The sequence below is a fragment of the Macrobrachium nipponense genome, chromosome 29 (genome assembly GCF_015104395.2).
Source record: "Macrobrachium nipponense isolate FS-2020 chromosome 29, ASM1510439v2, whole genome shotgun sequence".
Taxonomy (NCBI): Eukaryota; Metazoa; Arthropoda; class Malacostraca; order Decapoda; family Palaemonidae; genus Macrobrachium; species Macrobrachium nipponense.
This window is the reverse complement of record NC_061092.1, coordinates 70,495,618-70,520,244: the sequence shown is the minus strand read 5'-3', so window position 1 is coordinate 70,520,244 and position 24,627 is coordinate 70,495,618. Positions and strand designations below refer to the sequence as shown.

Below are 24,627 nucleotides of genomic sequence, written 5' to 3'. Positions count from 1 at the left end.
AAAATCATTGCTTGTTTCCAGTAATAATAACAAAACGAAGTTTCTGGTTAGATTACAACGCAAATTTCCAAGTATCCAAAGAGAGACATTATCCAGTAATTTGATCAGAGAGAGAGAGAGAGAGAGAAGATCAGAGTGAGAGAGAGAGAGAGAGAGAGAGAGAGAGAGAGAGAGAGAGGCGTCTTCGACGCTCCGAGTTAAGGACAGAGAATGTTCGTTTCGTTTAAACGGTTTGAGATTATGATGATTTTCGACACGTTTTTATGTTGTATTTTTCTATGTTTTTTTAGTGACGCCTCATATGCGGAACTAGTTTCCGAGCGAATGAATACATACTAGTTTACATATAACAGTCCAAAAGCGCAAATAATGAAAAAAATCATTGCTTGGTTTCCGTAATAATAACAAAACGAAGTTTCTGGTTAGATTACAACGCAAATCCAAGTATCCAAAGAGAGACATTATCCAGTAATTTGATCAGAGAGAGAGAGAGAGAGAGAGAGAGAGAGAGAGAGAGAGAGAGAGAGAGAGAGAGAGAGAGAGAGAGAGAGACGTCTTCCGACGCTCCGAGTTAAGGACAGAGAAGTGTTCGTTTCGTTAAACGGTTTGAGATTATGATGATTTCGACACTTTTTATGTTGTATTTTTCTATGTTTTTTAGTGACGCCTCATATGCGGAACTAGTTTCCGAGCGAATGAATACATACTAGTTTACATATAACAGTCCAAAAGCGCAAATAATGAAAAAATCATTGCTTGTTTCCAGTAATAATAACAAAACGAAGTTTCTGGTTAGATTACAACGCAAATTCCAAGTATCCAAAGAGAGACATTATCCAGTAATTTGATCAGAGAGAGAGAGAGAGAGAGAGAGAGAGAGAGAGAGAGAGAGAGAGAGAGAGAGAGAGAGAGAGAGAGAGAGAGGCGTCTGCGACGGTCGAGTTAAGGACAGAGAAGTGTTCGTTTCGTAAACGGCCTCTGACTCATGCCAGTAAATGTTTTGTTGATACTAATAATATAGCTATTTAAAAGATACGTTTACTTTAATTAGTCTATATGATACGTAAATAGTAATCAAACTGTTCTTGTAGCCCTCAATATTTGGCAAAATCGAAGTATCCAAAGAGAGGACATTATCCAGTACGTAATTTGATCAGAGAGAGAGAGAGAGAGAGAGAGAGAGAGGAGAGAGAGAGAGAGAGAGAGAGAGAGAGAGAGAGAGAGAGAGAGCGCTTGGCAACAATGGTCTCGGGGGTTTTTATAGCTTCCTTCTGCTTGATGATCGTGGATATTGTAGAAGGATTTCGACCATACTCGTTTGCCAAATCGACGATACGAACGCCAACGTTCATGCTTTGCTATAATTTCATGTTTTGCTTCCATCGAAATCATTTTCTTGGTTTTTTCTTATCACCTGCTTTGTCTTTAGCTTTGAGACCCATGGTTATAATAAAATAGAGCAAAATAACACGAAAAAATAGGCGCAAATACAACGAACTAAACAACGACGTGTTAACATGCAGCACCAACAAACAAACAGACTGAACGCCATTTTTATCGGTCGCCTATACAACTAACACTCATTGCAAAATCGTATCTCAAATATTTCGTTGTATATCAAAGCTTGTATTTTCGCAAATTTTCTGTTATATCTCAAAACATTCGTATATTGTGGGCAATCGTATGTCAAGTTTCCAATGTAATTTGATCAGAGAGAGAGAGAGAGAGACGCTTTGGCAACAATGGTGGTCTCGGGGATTGACGTAACGTTTATTTTCTGAACAGATAGGACGAGAAGAATGTTCGTTTCATTAAACGGCCTCTGACTCATGGCAGGAAATGTTTTGTTGATACTAATATATAAGCCTATTTAAAGATACATTTACTTTAATTAGTCTATATGATACGTAAATAGTAATCAGCTGTTCTTGTAGCCCCTCAAGATTTTGCAAAATCACTCCAGGTTGTACATAAAACTTCAAGAATGTAGTGTCACCAGAGGATTACAATAGTTTTTACCTTCAAGAACCAGCATTCTTTTATGAAAATAACTCCAGGTTGTACATAAAACTACAGGAAACAACATGTAGTGTAACCAAAGGATTACAAGTAAGGTTTTATAACTTTTTATTAGTTTAAGACATATTTCCAAGCGTCGTTCCGGCTTACGACGATTTTCGGCTTACGACGCGTCTCAAGAACGGAACCCCCGTCGTAACCCGGGGACTGCCTGTATATATATATATATATATATACACAGTAGAGACCCGGTTCACGACCATATTAGAACTCGACATAATCGGATTTCGCCACTAAATTTCCAATAAACTTTGTATCTGTTTTCAACCAAAAAACCAGTTTCCGACCCCCGACCATATGATGTTTGTAAACAAAACTGTTTCCGCCAGCCGCCGCTAGTTGGCGTCATCCAGTGCTAACAAAGTAGCATAATTTCATGTTTTTTAGCATAATTTGACCTAAGAATTGGAGCTAGCACAATTTCTTTCACACTTAAGGTTCTAGTACAATTTTAGAATGTATTTTCACTAAAATTTTAAATAAAATGCAGAAAATTCCTCAATTTCATACACAGCTATAGTGAATGTATCTTCAAGTGAAATTGCCTCAAAAGCAGCACTAACAAATGAGTTAATTGCTAAGTTTGAACCCAACTAAGGAATGTTAAATTTTGTGAATATAAATAAATACCCACAGTGGCATGACAAACGATCAGTAAAGTGTTAATATGTTTTTTCTTCATGAGTAAAGAATTACTTTTTTTCCTTTTTAAGTTTTATTTTTTTCAGTAATTATCACAATTTTAATTTATGCCTGAAGTGATTTTCACACAATTTTCAAGTATTTATTCATGTGTATGTGATCTGTTAAAGAAAAATAGTGTTTCAGTGGCATGATAATGATCAAGTAATAAGTACGTATGTTTTTCTTCTTGAGTAGAGACTGGTTTGTTTGTGTACCTTTTTTAATTTTTAATTTTTCAGTAAATATAAGTAAATAACAAAATGTTATATTGAAGTAATTTTCACACATTTTCAAGTATTTATTAATTGTTTATGGGGTGGACCTGTTAAAGAAAAATGGTTCTGAGTGGCATGATAATGACGCAGTAATAAGTAAAATTTGTTGTTTTTCTTCACATTTGTATGTGTGATCTTCACACATTTGTCAATAGTATAATAGTGATTGCATATCAAATAGTGTACTCGTGATTGGGTATGTGATCTATTAAAGAAAAATTGTGTTTTATTACGAGTTTCCTAACATGTAAAGATCATCAAATTATTAGTTATAATATTGTCTGTTCGTCACTTTGTATCATTTCACCTAATATATAAATGTTTTAAATTTTCCATTACATCGTTGTTTTAGCTCAAATGTATTTAGAGAAATGAGATAAATGAAGTTTTTATGTTAAAACGAAGTTTAATGTATACTTACCTGGCAGGTAGTATATATAGCTATATTCTCTGTTCCACCTGGCAGAAATTTTCAAAACTCGCGGCAAACGCTAGTAACCTATTAGTAGTTCAGGCAACCACCACCCCACCCCGTTACTGTGGCGCTAGCGCTAGGAACCGTTCCCAATTGGGGCCAGATTTTCTCTGAACCCTGTCTCCTGAGGGGAGGAGGGTGGGCATTAAATTATATATACCTGCCAGGTAAGTATACATTAAACTTCGTTTTAACATAAAAACTTCATTTTAATGTATGACACTTACCTGGCAGGTATATATATAGCTGATTGACACATTTGGAGGTGGGTCAAAGACAGCAACATTATTAGAGTATAAATAATTAAAATTATCCATTTACTCTAGGTTCCTTACCTGCTAAGGTAGCTGACTCATAGGGTCCTGCCTCTAAGCCTGCTTAAACCTTAGGAGCTCTCAACAAGGAAGTGTCCTGTATGTTGAAGAAGCTAAGACTGGAACTGACAACTGGGACATGACCAATGTGTTGACAGAACCGTACAGCCTCTTATGCCATGGCATTCAAGCTAGTAATAGATCATTTACCTGAACTACACACACACCACACCAAGACTGATAAAAGTACACCAACACTTTTCTCAGACGACCAAAAAACACAAACACCATCACCTAATAAAATCAACTAGCTTAAAAGAAGGTTATGGGGTAGTAACTTCTTTGCCCAATACTGTACCGGAGGACACGTATGGACCTAGCGTCTGACAATTATCAAAGGTTGTCTGAATATCCCTAAGGATAATGAGACGCAAATATTGAATGTTCTCCAAATAAAAGGTGGTGGAATTCAATAATTTCCTTGAGGGCTAAATTCTTTTTTAAAACCGCCAATGAAGTCGCAACTGCCCTGACTTCATGAGCCTTCACTTTCAAAATACCAAAGCTCTGCTCTTGACACAACATGTGAGCTTCTCTAATCAACTCTCTCATGAAGAAGGCTAGAGCGTTCTTCGTCATGGGTCTACTGGGGTCTTTAAACTGAACACCAAAGAGCATCAGAATTCCCTCTGATCTCTCTGTTCTATCAATATAAAATCGCAATGCTTCTCACTGGGCAGAGAACTCTTTCTTGCTCATGACCCACTAACTCAGAAAGACCCAAAACTTCAAAGGATCTTGGCCAACGATTAGCCGGATTCTCATTCTTGGCCAAGAAACCTTCCTGGAATGAACACACTGCATTGCCATGTCTCCATCCCACCTTCTTCGATATGGCCTGAAGCTCACTAGCTCTTTTAGCCGTTGCCAAAGCAACTAAAAGATAGTTTTTTCTTAGCAACATCTCTCCAGAGAGGATTTCTCTAAAGGCTCGAAAATTTCGCCTAGAGGTTAAATACCTCAAGACAACATCGAGGTTCCAAGCAGGTGGCCTGCATTGGGGTTGTTTCTTGGTACCAAATGGACCTAATCAGATCTCTAAGGTCTAAGTTATTAGAGATATCTAGATCTCTAAACACTGAGGTTAGCATACTTTTATAACCTTTGATTGTAGAACTGACAATCCTAAATCCTTCCTCAAGTATAAAAGGAAGTCTGCGATTTGGGTCACAGAGGTACTGGATGAAGACACTTTCCTGTTCTTACACCACTTCCTGAAATTTCTCCCACTTCGACTGATATACTGTAAGTTGTGGAGTTGTCTTCTGGCTCTAGCCACTGCACTGGCCACCTCTCTAGAAATATCCCCTCGCTCTGACAAGACTTTCGATAGTCTGAACGCAGTCAGACCCAGAGCGAGGGTATCTTGAAACCTGTCGAAGTGGGGTTGTCTGAGTAAATCTACTCTTAGAGGAAGAGTTCTTGGCGTATCTATTGTCCATTCCAGTACCTCTGTGAACCAAACTTTGGGCGGGCCGGCCAAAACGGAGCTATTAAAGGTCATCCTTCCTTGGCTCTCCCTGAACTTCTTCATAACTTTCCCCAGTACTTTGAATGGAGGAAAAGCGTAAACATCTAAGTTTGTCCAATCCATCAGGAATGCGTCGACCGCCACTGCTTCCTGATCTAGAACCGGAGAGCAATAGGTTGGTAATCTTTTTGTTCTGGCTGTCGCAAAAAGATCTACTACCGGACGGCCTCACAACTTCCACAGGCTCTGGCAAAACCTCCATGTGCAAAGTCCACTCCGTGGGAGAAATTGTAAATTTTTGCTTCTTCGCTCAAACAGGCGTCCGCACTCACATTTTTCTCCCCCTGTATATACCTGGTGAGCAGCACGACGTTTTCCTCTTCGCCCAAAGAAGAACTTCCTTTGCCAGCTGTAGAGAGGAAAGAATGAGTCCCTCCTTGTTTGCGGATGTATGCCAGAAGCCATGGTGTTGTCCGAGTTGATCTGCACTGTCTTGTCTCGAATCAACTCTCTGAAGTGCTTCAAGGCCAAGAAAATTGCCATCAGTTCCTTCCTGTTTTTATGTGCCAACTTGTTTCTTTCTTGCTCCAAAGTCCCGTCGGAGTACAAGATGAGGTCTGGGCTCTTCTGCTGAAGCGACATCCCTCTTGCTAATCTGCCTGGAGTTAGCCACCACTTTAATTCCTCCTTCACTTCGGCAGGAAGATTAGAAACTGGAAGGAATCCGGTTGCAATTTCCTTGGCCATGAATCCTTCAGGAAAAACTGTAGAGTCTCATGTGCAGTCTTCCTAAAGAAATGAACCTCTCTAGCAAAGAGAGTGTGCCCAGTAGACTCATCCACTCTCTTGCTGAGGATTGGTCTTTCTCTAGAAAGTCCTGCACCTTCCGAATGCATAGGGCTTTTGGGGCCCATGTCGGGGGTGGGACAGAAAAGACCCGAAAAGTCACTGAAGATATCTGAATCCCCAAATAAACTATCTGTTGTTGGGGATTCAATTGAGACTTTCCCATTTTTACCACAAGACCTAGGTGCTTTTGCTAAGTTCAACGTTGATTCAAGTCCTCCAGACATTGACTTCTTGATTGGGATCTTATAACCAGTCGTCCAGGTAAAAAAGAACACTCTGATCCCTCTTAAGTGTAAACCATCTCGCCACATTGAACATCATCCTCGTGAAAACACTTGGGGGGCTGTGCAAAGGCCGAAGCACAGGGCCTTGAACTGAGAGACCCTGTCCTGAATCACAAACCTTAAATACTTCCTGCTTCCTGGATGAATCGGAATATGAAAGTATGCGTCTTGTAAGTCCAGGGTCACCATCCAGTCCCCTGGACGTACCGCTGCCAGTACTGAATCGTTCGTCTCCATAGTGAACTTGGTCTTTTCTACGAAAAGATTCAGTTGACTTACGTCCAGAAACTGGCCTCCAACCTCCCGAGACTTTGCAACCAGGAACAACCGGTTGTAAAATCCCGGAGATTCGTGATCCAGAACAGGTTCTATGGCTCCTTTCTCTAGCATGAAGCTACTTGCTCCCACAGAGCCGTTTTCTTCAACTAAATCGTTGTAATTTGCCCCAAGGAGGGCTCTCAGAGATGTTGCGAGAGGAGGTCTCTTTAAGAAAGGAATCTTGTACCCTTCCCGAGCTACGTTGACAGCCCAGGGATTCTGCCTTCATGTTCTGCAAACTTCCCAAAAACCTTGAAGTCTGGCGCCACTGTCGTCTGGAGGATGAGATCTCATTGTTTAGAGGTAGTCTTGGCTCCTCTTTTCGCGGGTACTCTCTTACCTCTAAAGGGCAGGTCGAATGCGAACGTTCTGCCTCGAAAGGGCTGTTGCGAAGGCCTTGATTCCTTTGGAGATTTCTTAACCCCAACTTGGATGGTAAGAACTTCTTAACTGAAGACGAGAGAAGATCTTGAGTGGCCTTCTGAGAAAGAGCGAGAGCTATATCCCTAATCACCTCTGAAGGGAACAGTTGTTTCGAAAGGGGAGAGAGAACAGCAACTCCGATTTCTGAGTTTGAAACCCCTTTTGAAGCGAAAGAACACAACAGCGACCTCTTCTTCAGTACTCCTGCTGTGAACAAAGAAGCCAGTTCATTTGTTCCATCTCTCAGAGCCTTGTCCATGCAGGACTAATGCTCTTAGCCACTTTCCATATCCTGGGATTCTTCTCTAGGAGTTCGCCAGTGCTCCCAAAGACCAATCTAGAAAATTGAAGACTTGAAAGTCCTAAAAATCCCTTTAAAAGATGGTCAAACTCGGACGAAGTCCACCAGACCTTAGCAGACTGCAACGCCTGTCTGCGTGAGCTGTCCACTATACTGGAGAAGTCCCCCTGGGAGGAGGCAGGTACTCCCAGGCCTAGACTTTCTCCAGTAGCGTACCATATCCTGACTTCGATGCTAACTTAGCTGGTGGAAAAGCGAAAGAGTATTTCCCCACGCTTCTTTCTTATCCTTCATCCAGTCATTCACACGTTGAAGGGCCTTCTTCGCCGAAATCGACAGAGTCATCTTAAGGAAAGAGATTCTTTGGTTGGAGCCTTAGTCTTGGAAAACTGAGATAAGGCAGATAAAGGAGCCGTTGGTTTGAATTCACCTTCAAAAATAGAAAGCAGACGTGAAGTAAGAATCTTGTAATCCGAAGACGGTTCCGTATTCTTCTCCTCAACAAAATCCAAATCCTCTTTTTCTGCTGACGAAATGTCTTGTCAGATCACTGTCGTTTTGTTGAACTGCTTCGCTGTACCGGAAAAGCGTCCTGCCGCCCTGCGTCCTGCGGCTAAAAGAAGAATCGGCGTCCTGCCGGCCGTATCGATGTCCTGGTCCGCCTGCGTCCTGCGTCCATCGTAGACATATCTGCTTCCTGCCGCCTGCGTCTTGCGTCCACAAGTGATTCCGAGTCCTGACGTTTGCGTCCTGCTTCTTCCGAAACCATCTCTTCTCCTGCGTTCTGCGTCCTGAAAAAAACCAAGCGATCGCCCGTCCTCGTAGAGCCAGTGCGTCCTACATCCTCGGCGAACGCGTCCTTGTCTTCCGTCTTCTTAGAAGAATTAACGGGAAGGAAATGTCCCTTTCCGCCTCGAAGTATCCCTGCAAAGGAGCATCCCAAGACTTAACGAGAACTGCCAGCTTAGACTGCATTTCCCTTAAGAAACCCTTCGTACTATCTTCCTGAATGGCAGAGGACGAAGGAGGAGGATTACGAGAAGGACTGCGACGTTAAAGGAGAGCGATCTTTTGTACTCCACCGACGGAGAGAGACGAGGGGAAGACAAGCAAGAAGATGGAGGAGAGTCTCTCATCGAAATCCAAGAACGAGAAGGCCGTATGAGTCCTCTTTAGAACGAATGATCCTCTTCCTCTTGATCGGAACTGCGTCCCTGTCTTCCGAGGAGGACAAAACAAACCTCCGGACTACTCCAAGCCTCACGATCTTGAGCATGGTCTTCGAGAGTGGTCGATGTCCTGAAAGTCCTCTTGAGGGGTGGCAAGACACAACTGCATACCGACGTTCCCGCTCAGATGTCGAACATCCGAGGACGCACACTTCCCAGTTACGCCTTTTCTGAGGCGAACTGCAACAGACCTGGGAACCTTGCAACAGGACTGTTCGAAGGGACGCCTGACAGCGATAAAACCTCTCTCGCCTCCCTTTCGACTGTCGACATGCCTTCTCCCTTGGGTCTGGGAGCTTGACAGAGGTCTAGGTCTAGGAGCACGGGAGAGACGATCAGACGCCCCCTCCACTACACTTTCACTGACATCAAAAGCACTAACTTTATCCGTAAGTCGCTGTATCTGGTCGCCCATGGACGCAAGGGCAGCGAACACCTTAACAATCTGTGTATCGTTCGCCTCCTCCGATACAGCAGCGGGCGCAGGAGATACCTGGGGAGAAGGAACTACCAACTCTACGTTAGAAGGAGCTGGAGAGGAAACACATTCACTCTTTTGTTGCTAGAAGAATTGACTTCTCACTACGAGAAACAGATCTCCTTACACGGATCTTTCTTCAAGCCTTTGTTCAAACATATTTCATAAAAATCTTCCACTCCTTCTCTGATAAATTCTCACATTCAAAACATCTATTCTCCCAAGTACACACATTCTCTCTACACTTCTTACAAATAGTATGAGGTCGACCGAAGCCTTCGGCAACCTTACCTTACACCCCTCTTTTACACAAACTCTAAACATACTTCCAGTATCCAACATATTTAAAGAACAATCCAAAGCGAATGCCAAGCTAACGTTTCCAAGTACAATACCAAAAATCCATGAAAAAGTCAGCAACGAGAATGAAAATCCTAGCAGGGAACCACCAACAATGTTGCCGGTTCGGCTGGCAGAGAAAATCTGGCCCAATTGGGAACGGTTTCCTAGCGCTAGCGCCACGGTAACGGGGTGGTGGTTGCCTGAACTACTAATAGGTTACTAGCGTTTCTTTGCCGCGAGTTTTGAAAATTTCTGCCAGGTGGAACAGAGAATATAGCTATATATATACCTGCCAGGTAAGTGTCATACATTAAATGATAGATTAATAGCATAATTCTGGCACAAAATTGCACCATATTTGGCATAAATTCTTGCTTGGACCGACTAGCATAATTTAGCCAAAACGGTTGGTAACACTGGTGACGCCACTCAGCATTGTTTAAAGTCCACAACTAATGTATAAAAAACATTCAAACATGTGTCGTGTCTTGTACACCTTGCGCACATTTCGTTTGCTTTTTCGGTGGTATCAACTCTATACGCAGTTACCTTTTGATTCATCATGGGTCCCAACATTACTACTGGCTATCTATTAAAACCTTTTGCTATTGCTAATCTCTGAAATAATGGAAAAGTGTTTACATGGCATCTCACGTTTTCCTTCTTCAAAAAGTTTCCATCATTTCCAACTCCAAAATAAACCTTAAGTTTCGTCTATCCTCTCCTCTGCATGAAAAAGACGAGCGAAAAAAAGATTTAATCAAGCACCCTTGCTTGATTTTTTTTTTTCAAGCGTAGACATATTCTAAAACCATGCTCACACTTGAGGCGCGCGTTTCAGTAGCAAATGCAATACGTATTTAAGTGTTAGGTTTGGAGTGAAGGCATGTTACGTACGTAGGTTACATGTGCGGTTCGGTAGCGAATGCAATCTGTAAGCTTGTTAAGCTTGTCGGTAAAGAAGAAGTTAGTCATAGCTTATATCAGAGAAGCCACTATGCCATATTAAGTGCGTAGTAATAAGAAATTAAGAAGAATCTTTTATGTCGTACTGTAATACGTCAATGTTTACATGTAAGATTTGGTAGTGAAACCAGTTACATACGTAACATGTTCGGTTCGATAGCAACGAAATCTAAGCTTTTTAAGCGTGCCGGTAAAGAAGAGATTAGCCTTAGGTTAACTCAGAATCCGCTACGGTATACATTAATTATAGGAATTAAGTAGATTCTTTTATGTCTACTGTAAAAATACGTCATTGTTTACGTGTGAGATTTGGTAGTGAAACCACTGTCACATATGTAACTGTGCCGTTCGGTAGCGAACGCAATCTTAATCTTTGTTAAGCTTGCTGGTAAAGAGGAGGTTAGCCTTAGCTTAATCAGAGAAGCCGCTATGTTATAGAATAATGATAGAAATTAAGACTATTCTTTTATGTCTACTGTAAAAAGACGTCAATGTTACCGTATGAGGTCTGGTAGTGACACAGTTTACATATGCAACACGTGCGTGGTAACGAATGCAATCTGTATGCTTCGTTTATAAGCATCCTCGTAAAAAAAAAAAAAAAAAAAAAAAAAAAGAGGTTAGCTTGATATTAAACTCAAGAGGTGCTGGTACGTAATGGTCGTTATCGTAATTAAAGACATTAAGAAGATTTCGTTTTACTTATACGTACGTATATATGTACCATGCAGTACCATAATACTAATTGTCAAAGTCCAATAAGCTTGAAACCAGCCCTGATATTGGACAATTTGCCGTAAAAGACGCACCTATTTTATAAGGACATTTATGAAACAAAATCGTTAGTATCACAACATTACATTTACTGAAAGGAAATTTTCAAGCGATTTTATATACAGTATTGCAGTCGACTCAGTAAAAAGATTTACCATAAATTAATATCGAAGTGTAAACATTTCTAGGCTCTATAGCGAGATATGGTTTGTTTACTACCATAGTCCCGATATAAACCACCAGGGCTGCGCTATGGTTTGTTTACATCCTTAAATGCTGACTTACTGTAGGCAAATTTTTGCAAGTTTTTGATAAATGAGATGTTATAATACAATAAAGTTTTCATACATTCTTAACTGGCAGATTAGGAATACATACCTGTCTCCTGCGGGGAGGCTGGGTGGGCCATTAATCGTATAAATCTGCCAGGTAAGTATGTATGAAACTTTATTGTATTATAACAATATCATTTTCATACAATCAACTTACCTGTCAGATATATACATAGCTGATTGACACCCTTTGGTGGAGGGTAAGAGACAGCTAACATGGAATAGACAGGTAAACAACATATGTTGTAGGTATAAATAAACCTTGGTTCCTATCTGATAGGTGGTAGACTTCGTGGCTGTTGCCCGGTAGTCTGCATCACCTCAAGACTTTAGCGAGATATGTGATCTATGTCTAAGAGTTTCTTGTTGGGTCTGCCGATGCGGTATGAACCGCTTACTCAGCAGAGCCTGAAAGGACTTTGTCAATGGGTACTGGACCATTTCTATGACAATACACCTTATGAAGGAGCGCAACACCGATCCCGATCACCTGATCCTAACCACGAGGGTTGCGCGCTCAAATTGAAAAGAGTTTATCCCCACACTCCTTTCAAAAACCCCAATAATTTCACTAAGTTAAAAAACTTTAACTCAAAGTTAAGGATCAGTGTCGGCTCCTTTATCCCAGTAACGTATCTGCAGAAACGTATAAACCAGAAGAGAAGGATCTCTCGTAGGTTAACTTGACATCCTTTGTGTAATGAGAAGTCAACACAGAGTTGCCTCTACCATACAACACAGCCAATATGTCTTATATGACATATTGTTATGTAAAGAACAAGAATTTGCAAAAGCGTGCACTTCCTGCGCTTTTAATTCTCAGCTGTTTGAAGGAATCAAGTCACTTATGAAGTGCTTAGGAGATCTCCATGTTTCAAAGAAGACCAGGGCTTTCTTGAAATGGATCTCTCCCGTCTGAAGCCTGAAGCCTGGCAGGAAACCGTGCCTGGCTGGTGCTTCGCTCTTGGTTGGAGCCTAGCGCTTGTCTGGTACCTTTCGCTTGAACTGGCGCCTCGCATCTGGTTGACGGCCTCGCGCCTTAGCTGGAGATTTGCGCCTAGAGCCTGGCTTGAGCCTGGCTGGGGGCTCGCGCCAGGTTGGCGCTTTGTGCCTGCCTGGAGCTTCGCGGCTGGCTTGGCACCTCGCGCCCTGCCTGGGCGCCTCGCTCCTGCCTGGCGCCTCGCGCCTGGTTGGCTCCTCCCCACTTGCCAGTGCTTCGAGCTTGGTAGAGTCTCGAGGATGTGTGGCAATGTCCACATCGGACACTCTTATCCGTGCCTATATATTCGCATCTAGCGCAACTGTGTCAGGTTGTAGGCCCAGTCTTTCTCCTCATCAGACAATGACAGTGTTCTTGGGGCTGTCTGCCTCTGGGCGTTTTTTTACGCCTGTTTAGCATAAGGCTCCTGGTTGGCGCTACATTGTCCGAAAGTCCTGAACATCCACAATAGTAAATCACAAGACTGGAGAAGGGTGGAAGAAGAAATTCTTCCACTTTGAGCTTTGGCCTCTCCGGCAAGGGGAGGTGATTGTAGTCAGCTACATCCAGTATACGATAGGATATCTAACAGTATGAGAGATAAGAGTCTTCCTCCGAGGAGGATCCTTCTTGAGTACTTCCCTTGCTCACGAGATCTCTTTTTACCTGTTGAAGGGCCTTCTCGTTGCAGAATCTTCCCTATCCTTGTCCGAAGGAAGGGAAGAAGCTTGGAAGTCGAAGGAGACTCCCGAGCTGAAAATTGGGAGTACTCCTGATTTCTAGCTCTTTATTGTATCCCTCTGAACACCTTCTGGGAAGCATTTGTCGAGCCGTCATCGCATTCCAAAGACTCTGTAGGCAAACGTTTTAACCATTCTACTGTAGATGAAAAACATAAGTACCCTGCCTGGACAACGAAACCTCTATCTGAAAACATTGAATCAGGAATAGGGGGTTTTAGTTCTTTTTCCAGACATACTATGCTGGCAAGAACCCATTGCCTAATCTCCATAGAATCTGATGCGAGATTCCAATGCTCAAAAAATTCACTTGTCTTCTTGATCGTTTGGGACCAAGAGAAACAAAGAATTCCCTCATAAAAATTTCTCAAAGAAGTTTGATGAGGAGCAATTCCATCTTGTCTGAAACATAGAATCTGTGGCCACAAAAAAAGATCCCATTAGAAGTACATGATATCCTACTCTTGTCATATTGAGGTATCGTATAAGATCCCGAAGATCTTAATCCTCTGCTATCTCCAATCCCTTTATAGAGACAGAGTATAGCCTTTTACAACGTTCTTTGATAGCAGATATATATAAAGGTGATTCTTCCCTCTGAAAGGGAAGAAAAAACCGCTATGTGGTTCACAGAGGTATCGGAAGAGGACAGTTTCCTCCATTCCCTCTGAAAGGGAAGAAAAAACCGCTATGTGGTTCACAGAGGTATCGGAAGAGGACAGTTTCCTCATTCCCTCTAGCACGATCTGCAGCAATTCTATATCTTGTCCATGACTATTGTCATTTACCTTGAAAAATCCTCTCATTCATGTCCACTTCTGGTCAGTTCCCTTGCCATGCAGACAGACTCAGAGTGGAGAGGTTGTTAAGGTCCATTTATAATAGATGCTGATAGAATATTCTATCAAAACATGCTGTGAGAAGAACGTGACCTCTGTGAATCCAACCTCTCTAAGGCCAAAATGAGGCATAAAGTATTATCTTCTCTTTCTTTGACGCCCTTTATCTTAAATTCTGCAAATAATTTATATTTAGGGGAAAAAAGACTAAAGTTTATTCCCCTTTCTAAAAAAAAAAAATAAAGATGGCGTATATTGCTACCTCTCTTGGTTCGAGGAAAAGGAAGCAGTCTATAGGAAGCCTGTTCGTCTTCTACCTTACTAAGAGATCTATGAAGAAGACTTTCCGCAGGTTCTCACAACTCTTTCCAATAAATGTTAAACATGTTAACAGTTATTATCGTCGATCGAGAAGGTTCTCTTTGTTAACGCGAACAGGAGCGAAAAAAGAGATTCTCGATGCTCTTTGCGATATGAGAGAGTCGTGGAATTGAACTAAGTGATTAAATGGGTAACGAAATCAGGAACGAATCTTGCCGTTACCGAGCCTGGTGTCCGAGAGGCTACTGGACTCTTAGGTTAATAACTCGCTAAAACGAGAAAATCTTGGATTGGGTGTTCTTGGCTCACTGCGCCAGGCTGGTGCTTCTAGCGCTATGTGCCAGGCTGGCGCAACTTGCGCCAGGCTGGCGCTTCCTTCTAATTCTTTTTAGGTATGTGCCAGAACACCTGTGCCTTTATGGTACCCGACATCCTTTCACATGTTAATTCCGTTCTTAGTAGGAAAAAACTTTACATACGTAGTATAGTCCATTCAGGTAAACAAGTTTTGCCACAAAGAGAATGTTTTCCATCCGACTCATCCATCTTCTGAGCAGGTACTCTAATAAGCTATGCTTTCGAAAGCCTGAGAGCATTATATAATATAATGTTCTGCTGCGATAGAATCCTTTAATAATGTTACCACGGTAAACAGCATTGAAAGGTTGTACTATCTCTCTTATTGAAAAAAAAGCTTCTTAGCAAAAGGCATACAATTTTATTTATTTAGTTAGCTTAACTATCCCCTCAATCCGAGGTTAAGACCGTTGTAGGGGAGAGATACGGATAGTTATTCCATCCCGCAGGAGAGAGAAGATAAACCCGACCGCTCATGACTGACACCTACATGGTACTGACGTAACTGCGTTGGGTCCTCAGGCTCTCAGCGAAAGCAGTCTCCGATAGCTGTCTGGCCTACTCTTCCAGAGTTGCCAGCTACTCCCTTTAATAAAGGAATCTTATAAAATTATTATCGAACTTCAGGAATTTCTTATTAAATTAAAGCATATTTAAGCGAAACAAGACTTCGATAAATCTAGAAGCTAAGTAGGTGTTGTCTTAACAATCCCTTTAAGCGTAGTCCTTCCTAGGAAAGTCGTAGAAGGATACTGGTAATTGAGTTACACAGCAAAGAAGTAACTACGGTATGTGTTTATGATTTGACCGTATCATATTCTCATCCAGCAGATACTCTACTACCTTCTACTATCTCGTTCTTTACGTTAATAGAACGATAGAAAGAGTATATATATATCCTTAAGGAAGGAAGTTAATCCAGGAACTCTTTAAATCTTCGTGATTTCCTCATAAATCGCGGAAGAGACAGAATTCCTGTTCATCACTAGGGTTTACGGAAGGAAGTAGATATTTCCTATCCGTCATCATACTAAACGTCGATGAGATTCTTATTAAGAAAACTCCAAAGCTCTGCCTCCTCAAAACGAGGGAAGAGTATGGATGAGGGAGAGTGTCCGCATTGAGAGGAACTGCCTAACACAGGAGTCTTCTTGAATAATGAAAAGGGGCTTCTCTTAGTATCAGAATCCTTCTGACAAAAACAACGGCCGCCTGTGCGACATCTTGCACATTTGCCAGGGGAAAGTTGCTCAAGTTAAAAAACTCAAAGAGGAGTCTCGCGACTGACCTCTCTCTCAAATGAAGATTTTGGAATATTCTGACGCCTGGCGTCTGGATCCTTGCGCCTAGCGCCTGGCGTCAGGATAGTTCGCCCGCTAGAAAGGAGACTCGCTCCTGGACGTTCCGCTTGCGTGGAAAAGTCCCGTGTGCCCTGATAGATCCGAGCGCCTCTAGTCTTGTTATACGAGCCTCTTGCCAGTAAACGTTCAATGGAAAGCATCCTTCTGATTGCCACTCTACTATAAGGCTCCTCAGTCTAGCCGTCTGTTTTCTCTTTGAAAGGCGCCTTGCGCCAAGAAAAAAGTTCTGGAACGCGGCTCGCGCTCAGTTGCTGGAACGCGGCTCGCGTTTATCTGTATGAACGAGGCTCGCGCTAGTCTGATGGAACGCGGCTCGCGCTAGTCTGTTGGAGCGCGGCTCGCTGCTGGCTGTTGGAACGTGGCTCGCGCTAGCTTGCTGGACTGGCTCTCAGCCTCGCTCAGTGTTCTCTTAGTTTTCAGAGAACGAGCCATTCTTCGTCTTTTCGGATGTAAGATGAAGAAACGGAAGAAGAGACGCACTTTTTAAAGGATGCCTTTCCAATGGCTATTCCTGGCAGTCTGGGACGTTTTACAGATCCTGCCGAGGGAACGCCCGATCGGGGGGTGGGGATTCTCCATAACCTCCGTAAGGCTTTCGACTTTTCTTCTACCCCCCCTCTGGCTTGTGAGCTTGGAAGAGGTCTAGGCCTGAGAGCGAGACAGAGCCGATCGGACGCACCCTCTACTAATTAGGACGCCTTTCCAATGGCAAACTTGGCAGTCTGGGACGTTCTACAGATCCTGCTGAGGGGACGCCTGATCTGTGGGGGATTCTCCATAACCTCCGTAAGGCTTTCGACTTTCCTTCTCCTCTGGGTAGTGAGCTTGGAAGAGGTCTAGGCCTGGGAGCGAAACAGAGCCGATCAGAAACGCCCCCTCCACTGCACTAACACTAAAATCACTTCTTACCTTTCAATAGCTCGTATTTTGAGCTACATTCCTTTGTCTTCAAATTGCAATATGAATTTGAAGATTCTGTGAAGTAAGAAGGAGATGAGGATACAACACTACTAGTATTGTTAATGCTCTAACTGCTCGTTAGTACGAGAGCTATAAAAACTTCTAAAGGAAGCGTAACTAATTCTATTCCTGACTTCCTCAAGAAGGAAGTTAGCTCAATCAATTCTAACATTTACTACACGTTATTATGAATAAATATTAAAATTTTCCTTCTTGCAAACTATGTGAGTGTCTACCGAAAAGTTCGGTAGTTACACGTAAACAATTCTTCGAAATTTTGAATTTTCGAAGCCAAAGTTATTATTAAAACAAATTAATATGCGTATGCCGAACCAAAGATCCAGTACTTCCCTGCAAAAGATAGCCCAGAAGATTGATGGCGATGAAATCCAAAAATCAAGTCAGGAGGAACTGCAAACGTTGTTTACATTCCAAGTGACAGAAAAAATATGAATAGAAAACGGGAATGGTTCCTAATCCTGCCACCCAGGGCAGGACGGTAGATCAACCTGACCTACCTGCAGCGTGTGCCGCGAAATTTGAATTTCTGTCGGGGACGACGGAGTCTTAGCTATGTATATATCTGACAGGTAAGTTGATTGTATGAAAATATAAATTGGGTTTAATTTTAATAGTTTATTATTTTACTGAAATAATTAGACTTGCTTTTCAATGTTTTTATTATGTTAGCAACACGTTTTATGCCTACCCACTACACTACGTTCTACTTACTATTTACCTAGGTAGCCTATGGCGCTTGGTCAACAATCGGTTGGACGCAGGCTAGTTTTCTTTTATACTATTTATTATACATTTAAAGAATTATAAATATACGTTTTAACATGATATTTATTTAACTTTTAACTTATTTAGTTGTAATTTACATGTAATATATTGTATAAAAAGGCAGGTTAGGGTAATAACTTATGGTCAAGAACGGATTAATCCATTTTCAGTTATTTATGGGAAAACTTGATTCAGTTCTCGAAATAATCGAATTTCGACGCTCCTTCTGGAACGAATATCGTTGAGAACCGAGGCTCTACTGTATATATATAAAATATATATATACAGGCAGTCCTGGGTTACGATGGTCTCGACTTACGACATTCCAAGGTTACAAGGCTTTTCAATTATATTCATCAGACATTATTTCCAGAGTTACGATGCATGTTCCAGGGTTACGACGCTACCACGCTCATCTGGCAGATGAAATATGACACCAAAAATGCAAAATAATCAATATTTGAAGGTTTTTTTGATGAAAAATGCCATAAGAATGCAGTTTACATAGTTTTCAATGCACCCAAAGCATTAAAAGTAAGGTTTTCTTAGGATTTTTGACGATTTTCCGGCTTACGACGCGTCTCAAGAACGGAACCCCCGTCGTAACCCGGGGACTGCCTGTATATATATATAAAATAATATATATAAAGAAGGCACTTCCCTGATGGCACATGAAAGATATCTCCTCTTCGTCAGACGAGAAGGAGGGGCGCAAAAGGTGGCCTTCCCAAAATTCCTCATCGGTCAGCCAACCTTCAATACCTGAAAGAGCCTTCTTCGTAGAAGAAGAGAGATCCATCTTTGGCAGTCTAGAGGCACCTGAAGGTTACCTCAACAAAAAAGCAAAGCCTGGTGTTGATGGAACCCACAGAGAGAGGAACGTAAGATAGCAAAATAAGAAATTCCTCAATAAAGAAGCGTAAGCTGTCATTGGCTGATCCTGCTCTGTCTTTCTCCGAGGATGAAATCGAATAAGGAGACAAGTCCAGTTGCTCCTAACTGTGCACGAGGGCTTTTTTCTTTTCAACAGGTCTAAAATATTGTCCAGGCATTGCTGGATTGAGTCCAAGGCAGAGTCTGTACAGCAGGAATAATATTCAAAGTCGACACAAATCTGACTGCACAGGGCGCTAATGGCAAGCTACATGTTGCACCAAAACACTGGCAGATGGTGGTGCTAAAGGAGCAGGAGGATGAGTCGTTATAGAAGGGTGAACAGACAGAGGGTGAATTCATTGAAAATGAAGAACCTTCCGACACTAGAGAACACTCCGATAACGATAAAGGCTGATTGAACATTGATCGCTTCTTAGAAGAAGAGTGCAAAAGCAAAAGCTACCAACCGGTGAAACCAAAAACAAAAGCTACCCAACAACCGGCGTTCGGTCAACGAATCTTCACCAAAAGTGGGAGGGGTCAGTTATCTACACCAAAACAATGGCATGCTACCGTGAATTTTCAAACTTAAGCTGCCATGAAAGTTAGGAACTAAGAACAATGTAATCACTTGTTAAGTTACTCATATAAAAATAAAATTTAAGATTCAGGCAACAGTCAAAATTTAGTATGTATTCTCATGATTGTAAGAAGAATGGATGAAAGTTAATCTGTGAATAGTCTAGATAATTAGGGAGGAGGTTAAAGGAACGGCTTCTTCTTCCTTAAGTCCTTAAGTTCTTGGCAAAAATTATTACTAGCAGAATAGTAGGTGCCCATCGAGCAAAACTTGAATGTACACTTCAACAAAAAATTATTGCACTATATATATTGAAAACCATCTTACAAACAAATCAGGATACAACAGCGTTCGTAACACAACTCATTCGTAAGTAGGGTGAGTGTTTGTATTTTTTATTTGGAAAAAAAAAAAAAAAAAAAAGTCAATCATCCTGTGAATGAATTCCATCCAAAATAATCCCATGTTAAAACCATAAGTGATATAAAAATTGATTTCAGTCTTCAATGTGGAAGTGAAGATGTATAAACTGCAAGGCTTAAGAAAACAGAAGGGAAATTAGGAATACATAAGAGAAATTTAACAATGTTACAGTTTACACAAGCCTTACCTCCATGGTTTGTCTTCCATATCATTATATGAAAAGTCTCCAACAGGGACACCATTAACTTTTCCTGGTGATGTAAAATCTTCATCTTTCAAGCCAGTAGTAGGTGCAGCCTGTAATAAAATATGGAAATAATTTACCTGTGTACACTAACTGAATGAGCAAAGAAAACTGTAACCAGCCCATTAGCAAATGGTCTCAAAAACCTTCATAATGCACAATGCTTACAAAATGAAAATTTTTATGATGAACTAGCTGATGTACCCGGTGTTCCTCAGGATAAAAAGGGCATGCTGTCTGTGATGACAACCCGTACAGGGCGGATTATGCAATTCGCTTGGGATCCTGTTGAGCTATAGAAGGTTTGAAAAACCCGTAGAGTTATTTAATTAGTACTTCTACCAAGTCAAAGTAGTTGTGAAAAATGCAGTTTGCTGTAAACTCCTAAAGTTGTAAAAAATGAGGGGATAAGAAAGAGAGGGGTTACGGGCCCACTTAAAAGCAAATTTTGGATTTTACTAAAACATTCATGGGGGGGGGGGGGGGGGTGGGGGGGAGAGAATCTATGGTAAAAATCTGGTGTGCCTAGCTTTCATATTCTGGGCGTGCACAGTGAACAGACAAAATTCCCTTTTATATATAGTATCTACATTACTTGGATGCTTAACTACTGTTGAAGTTAGCTTATATCTTCGAACCATTAGGTGCAACTGGCATTCAAAATAAAAACAAATAACACTTGGTTAACCTGCTAGGAATGCCTCTGTAATCACCTGTTTCCCACCAGGCGGCATTGGAATGTTTTACATTCTTGTCAAGAGTTCTTCAAGACCACCCACAATATTTGGAATGAATCTTGCTTATATGTACAGTGTGCCCTTGCTTAGTCATGTATCAGCAATCGCTGATTCAGTAAATTGCTCCTTTTTTTCTGTGGAGCTTATCTCCAAATGATATATCGCAGAAAATAACCTAATTTGCACATTTTTTTCATAGAGCAATAGTAATCTCTAATTACAGTATTTCATCCCATTTCCATGACTAAATAAATTTATGATAAAAAATGATTTACTAATTTTCAAATAATATTAAGTAAACAGAAAAATATCGATAAAAATTATATCGTTAAGATACAATAAAGTTTGTTCATACTTACCTGGCAGATATATATATATAGCTGTATTTCTCCGAAGTCGACAGAATTTCAAAACTCCGGCACACGCAGTGGTCAGCCAGGTGGTTAGTACCCATTCCCGCCGCTGGGAGGCGGGTATCAGGCACCATTCCCATTTTCTATCAGATTTTCCATTCCCACTGTCTCCTGAGGGGAGGTGGGTGGGTACTTTGATTATATATATCTGCCAGGTAAGTATGAACAAACTTTATTGTATCTTAACAATATCATTTTGTTCATGAAACTTACCCAGCAGATAATATATAGCTGAATCCCACCTTTGGAGGTAGGACAGACAGAAAAGGATTTTAGGAAACACATTGCATGCAGATGATTGACATCTTGGTTCCTTACCTGTTAGCATAGCTGACTTCGTTATTACTGTCACCCAAGTCGGCTTTTTTGCTTTACTAGAGTCTCCAGCAAGGTAGTGACCTATGTAGCTGGGTGAGTTCTAGATGATCTCGTCAACGGAGCGTGACCACAATGTGACTAGACCATATTGACCATACCATGAGGGCTAAGAAGTAATATATATCACCACCTGACCAACCTAGCCAAAGTTAAGGATATTTAACTAAGGCTTAAGAATTGAGAAGTCCGCCACTGGCGGCCCGACCCAAAAATAAATAATCTTACAGCTTTTCCTAACATTTTTTATAGGATAGGATGAGTGGTACTTCTTGCCCCCAAGATTGTGTCTGCAGACACGTATGGCCCTAGCGAGCAGCAAATCTTATATGTCGTCTTCACATCCCGCAGGTATTGTGAAGTGAACACAAAGTTGCTTCGCTAAAACGTGGCACTCAGGATGTTACTGAGTGCCATGCTCTGTTGAAATGCTTCCGAGGCCGCCCCCTCACCTCGTGAACATTCAGTTAAAAGATTTCAAATCTTTGTCCAAACATGACGAATGAGCTTCTTTGAAAGAACTCCCCTCAACAATAACACCAGGGGTGTTCTTCGACCTGGGCAAGTCTGGTCTTTTTACGAAACACCGCAGATTGTCCGAAGGACCTCAACTTTCTTTTAGTTTTAACTAGATACAACTTGAGAGCCCTGACAGGTCACAGGACTCTGTCTCTTGCCCAATAATCTATGCCATCCCCTTGATTTCCAGCTTCTGGGCCAAGGGTTAGACGGGTTTTCATTCTTAGCAAGAACAAAGGGCTTAGAGAACACACCACATTATGTCCTCTAAAGCCACAACCTCTGATGATGGCTTAAACCTCACTAACCCTCTTTGCCATTATCTAGAGTGGCTAGAAAATTAGCCTTTCTGGTCACGTGCAAAAAGTTTACAGAAAGGAGATGTTCGAAATTTTTTGACATCAGGAACTTCAAACTACGCCTAAGTTCCATGGCGGAAGCTTCGATCTAGACAATTTCGAGATTTCCACAGACCTCAAAGATCGTGAAGGGAGCTTGTTGTTTGACAGATCCAAATCACTGAGCTTAAAGGCCGTCAACAACCTACTTCCGTATTCTACAATAGTTGAGACTGCTAGCTTATCCCATTCTTCAGACGGAAAGGGAAGATGGTAACGTAATTCACAGAGGTCGAGGTGGAGGAAAAGCCATTCTTCCTGCACTATCTCCAGAAACGGCCCACTCCGATTGGTACAATGCAAGATAGGCAGAACTGCTTTGCCTTGGTAAAGACACTAGCCATTAGTCTTGAAAATCCTCTTATTCCGGTCAACTTCTTGACAGTCTGAACGCAGTCAGACTCAGAGCAGATAGGTTTTGAGGTACCTCTCGAAGTGAGGCTATTAGATTAGACCGACTTCTTGAGAAAGGGTCCTTGGAAAGCGCACTAGGAAAGGACGTGACCTCTGTGAATCCAGCCTCTCGAAGGCGAACATGAGGAGATCAGCGTCATTCTCTCTCTTTCTGACGCCAACAAATTATTTACTACATTCCTATGAGTTTGAATAGGGGGAACTAGACTAAACTCTATCCCCATTCCATACTATAGGATGGCGTCTATTACTACCGATCTCGGATCGAAAATAAGGAAGCAGCCTAGAGGAAGCTTCTTCGTCTTCAACATTGCGAAGGGATCTATGAAAATACGTCCCCAAAGTCTCCACAACTTTCGACATACTTCTAAGCAAAGATTACTCAGACGTCAGTAGTTGCTGCCGTCGATCGAGAAGCTTTGCACGGACGTGCTTCAATCGTGCAACGAACCTCTGGAGGATCGATACGTTCTGTGCCTGTGCCCATTACCGGCTCTCTTCTTGAGATGTGAGAGAGCTGTGGAATTGTCCGAGTTGATCTGAACCACTCGGCCAAAAACTCGTTCTTCGAGAAACTGGAGAGTCAACCAAATTGCTTCCAATTCTTTTAGATTATGTGCCAGGACATCTGTACCTCTGTCCGGATGCCTGACACCGTCTCGCTATCACCTGAGGTGATTTTTTTCTCGATCTTTGATATTATTTCAGTTTTCCGGAAGGAAAAAAACTGTAGAGGTCTGAATTGCAGTCCCTTCAGGAAACAAGCTTCTTCAGCGAGGAAATGGTCCCAGCAGACTCATCCATTCCCTCACTAAGCATGCTTCCTTCCCTAATAAGGCTGCGCTTTTCATAAGCAGGAGAGCATTATTATAGTGCTAAGCCGCGGTAGACTCGTACAGAATTCTGTTACAGTGCGGTAAACAGCACCAAAAAGTCTAAGAGATATCTCTGTTGAAAATTGTTTCGCAAACGAAGGCAATGTTTATTCAATGCATATTAGAATTCCCCTCAATCCTAGGCTAAAGTCCGTGATTGTAGGGCAGAGATACGGTTAGTCAATCAATCCTGCGGGAGAGAGAGACGTATAGCAGTGGGCTACCTGATACCGAGACAACTGAGTTGGTGTACATTTACAGCAGCTTACGTTCACCTTCTCGCAGTATTATGCTTGAGTTGCCAGCTACTCTATTCTACGAAGGAATAGGTTTTTTTATTATTTGAACAGAAAGAAACTCTCAAGTTGGCATATTTAAGCGAAACAGAATTCGCTAAATACAGAAGCTGAGTTTGTGATGTCGTAACACTACCCTTAAATATCCAATTGTTAAATCGGAAACTCCTGGAAGGTTGCAGGGAGTACCGATTAAATATACTGCGTCATCCACAATGACAGCAGCGTTCAATGATCGTCTCGCACTATTCTGCCTGAGTTGCCAGCTACTCTATTCTACGAAGGAATAGTGTTACTATTATGAAGCAGAAGGAAACTCTCAAGCAGGCATATTTAAGCGAAACAGAATTCGCTAAAAATGCAGAAGCTGAGATGGTGTTGTTTTAACAATACCTTTTAGCGTTGTCCTTACACCGGAAACTCCTGGAAGTTTCGCAGGGAGGACCGATTAAATACACTTAGAATAACAGTCCTTCGGTT

The 24,627-nt window shown here is 41.7% G+C and overlaps 1 protein-coding gene across 1 annotated transcript in view; it reads right to left on the bottom strand.

Annotated features, from left to right (window-relative positions):
- LOC135206354 (pre-mRNA 3'-end-processing factor FIP1-like) overlaps nucleotides 1-24,627 on the bottom strand; it is a 301,272-nt gene that overhangs the window by 261,472 nt on the left and 15,173 nt on the right. Inside the window, exon 2 of the mRNA XM_064237774.1 lies at nucleotides 20,064-20,173. Within this exon, the coding sequence (XP_064093844.1) occupies nucleotides 20,064-20,173 (110 nt within the window). The remainder of the gene's footprint in view (nucleotides 1-20,063; nucleotides 20,174-24,627) is intronic.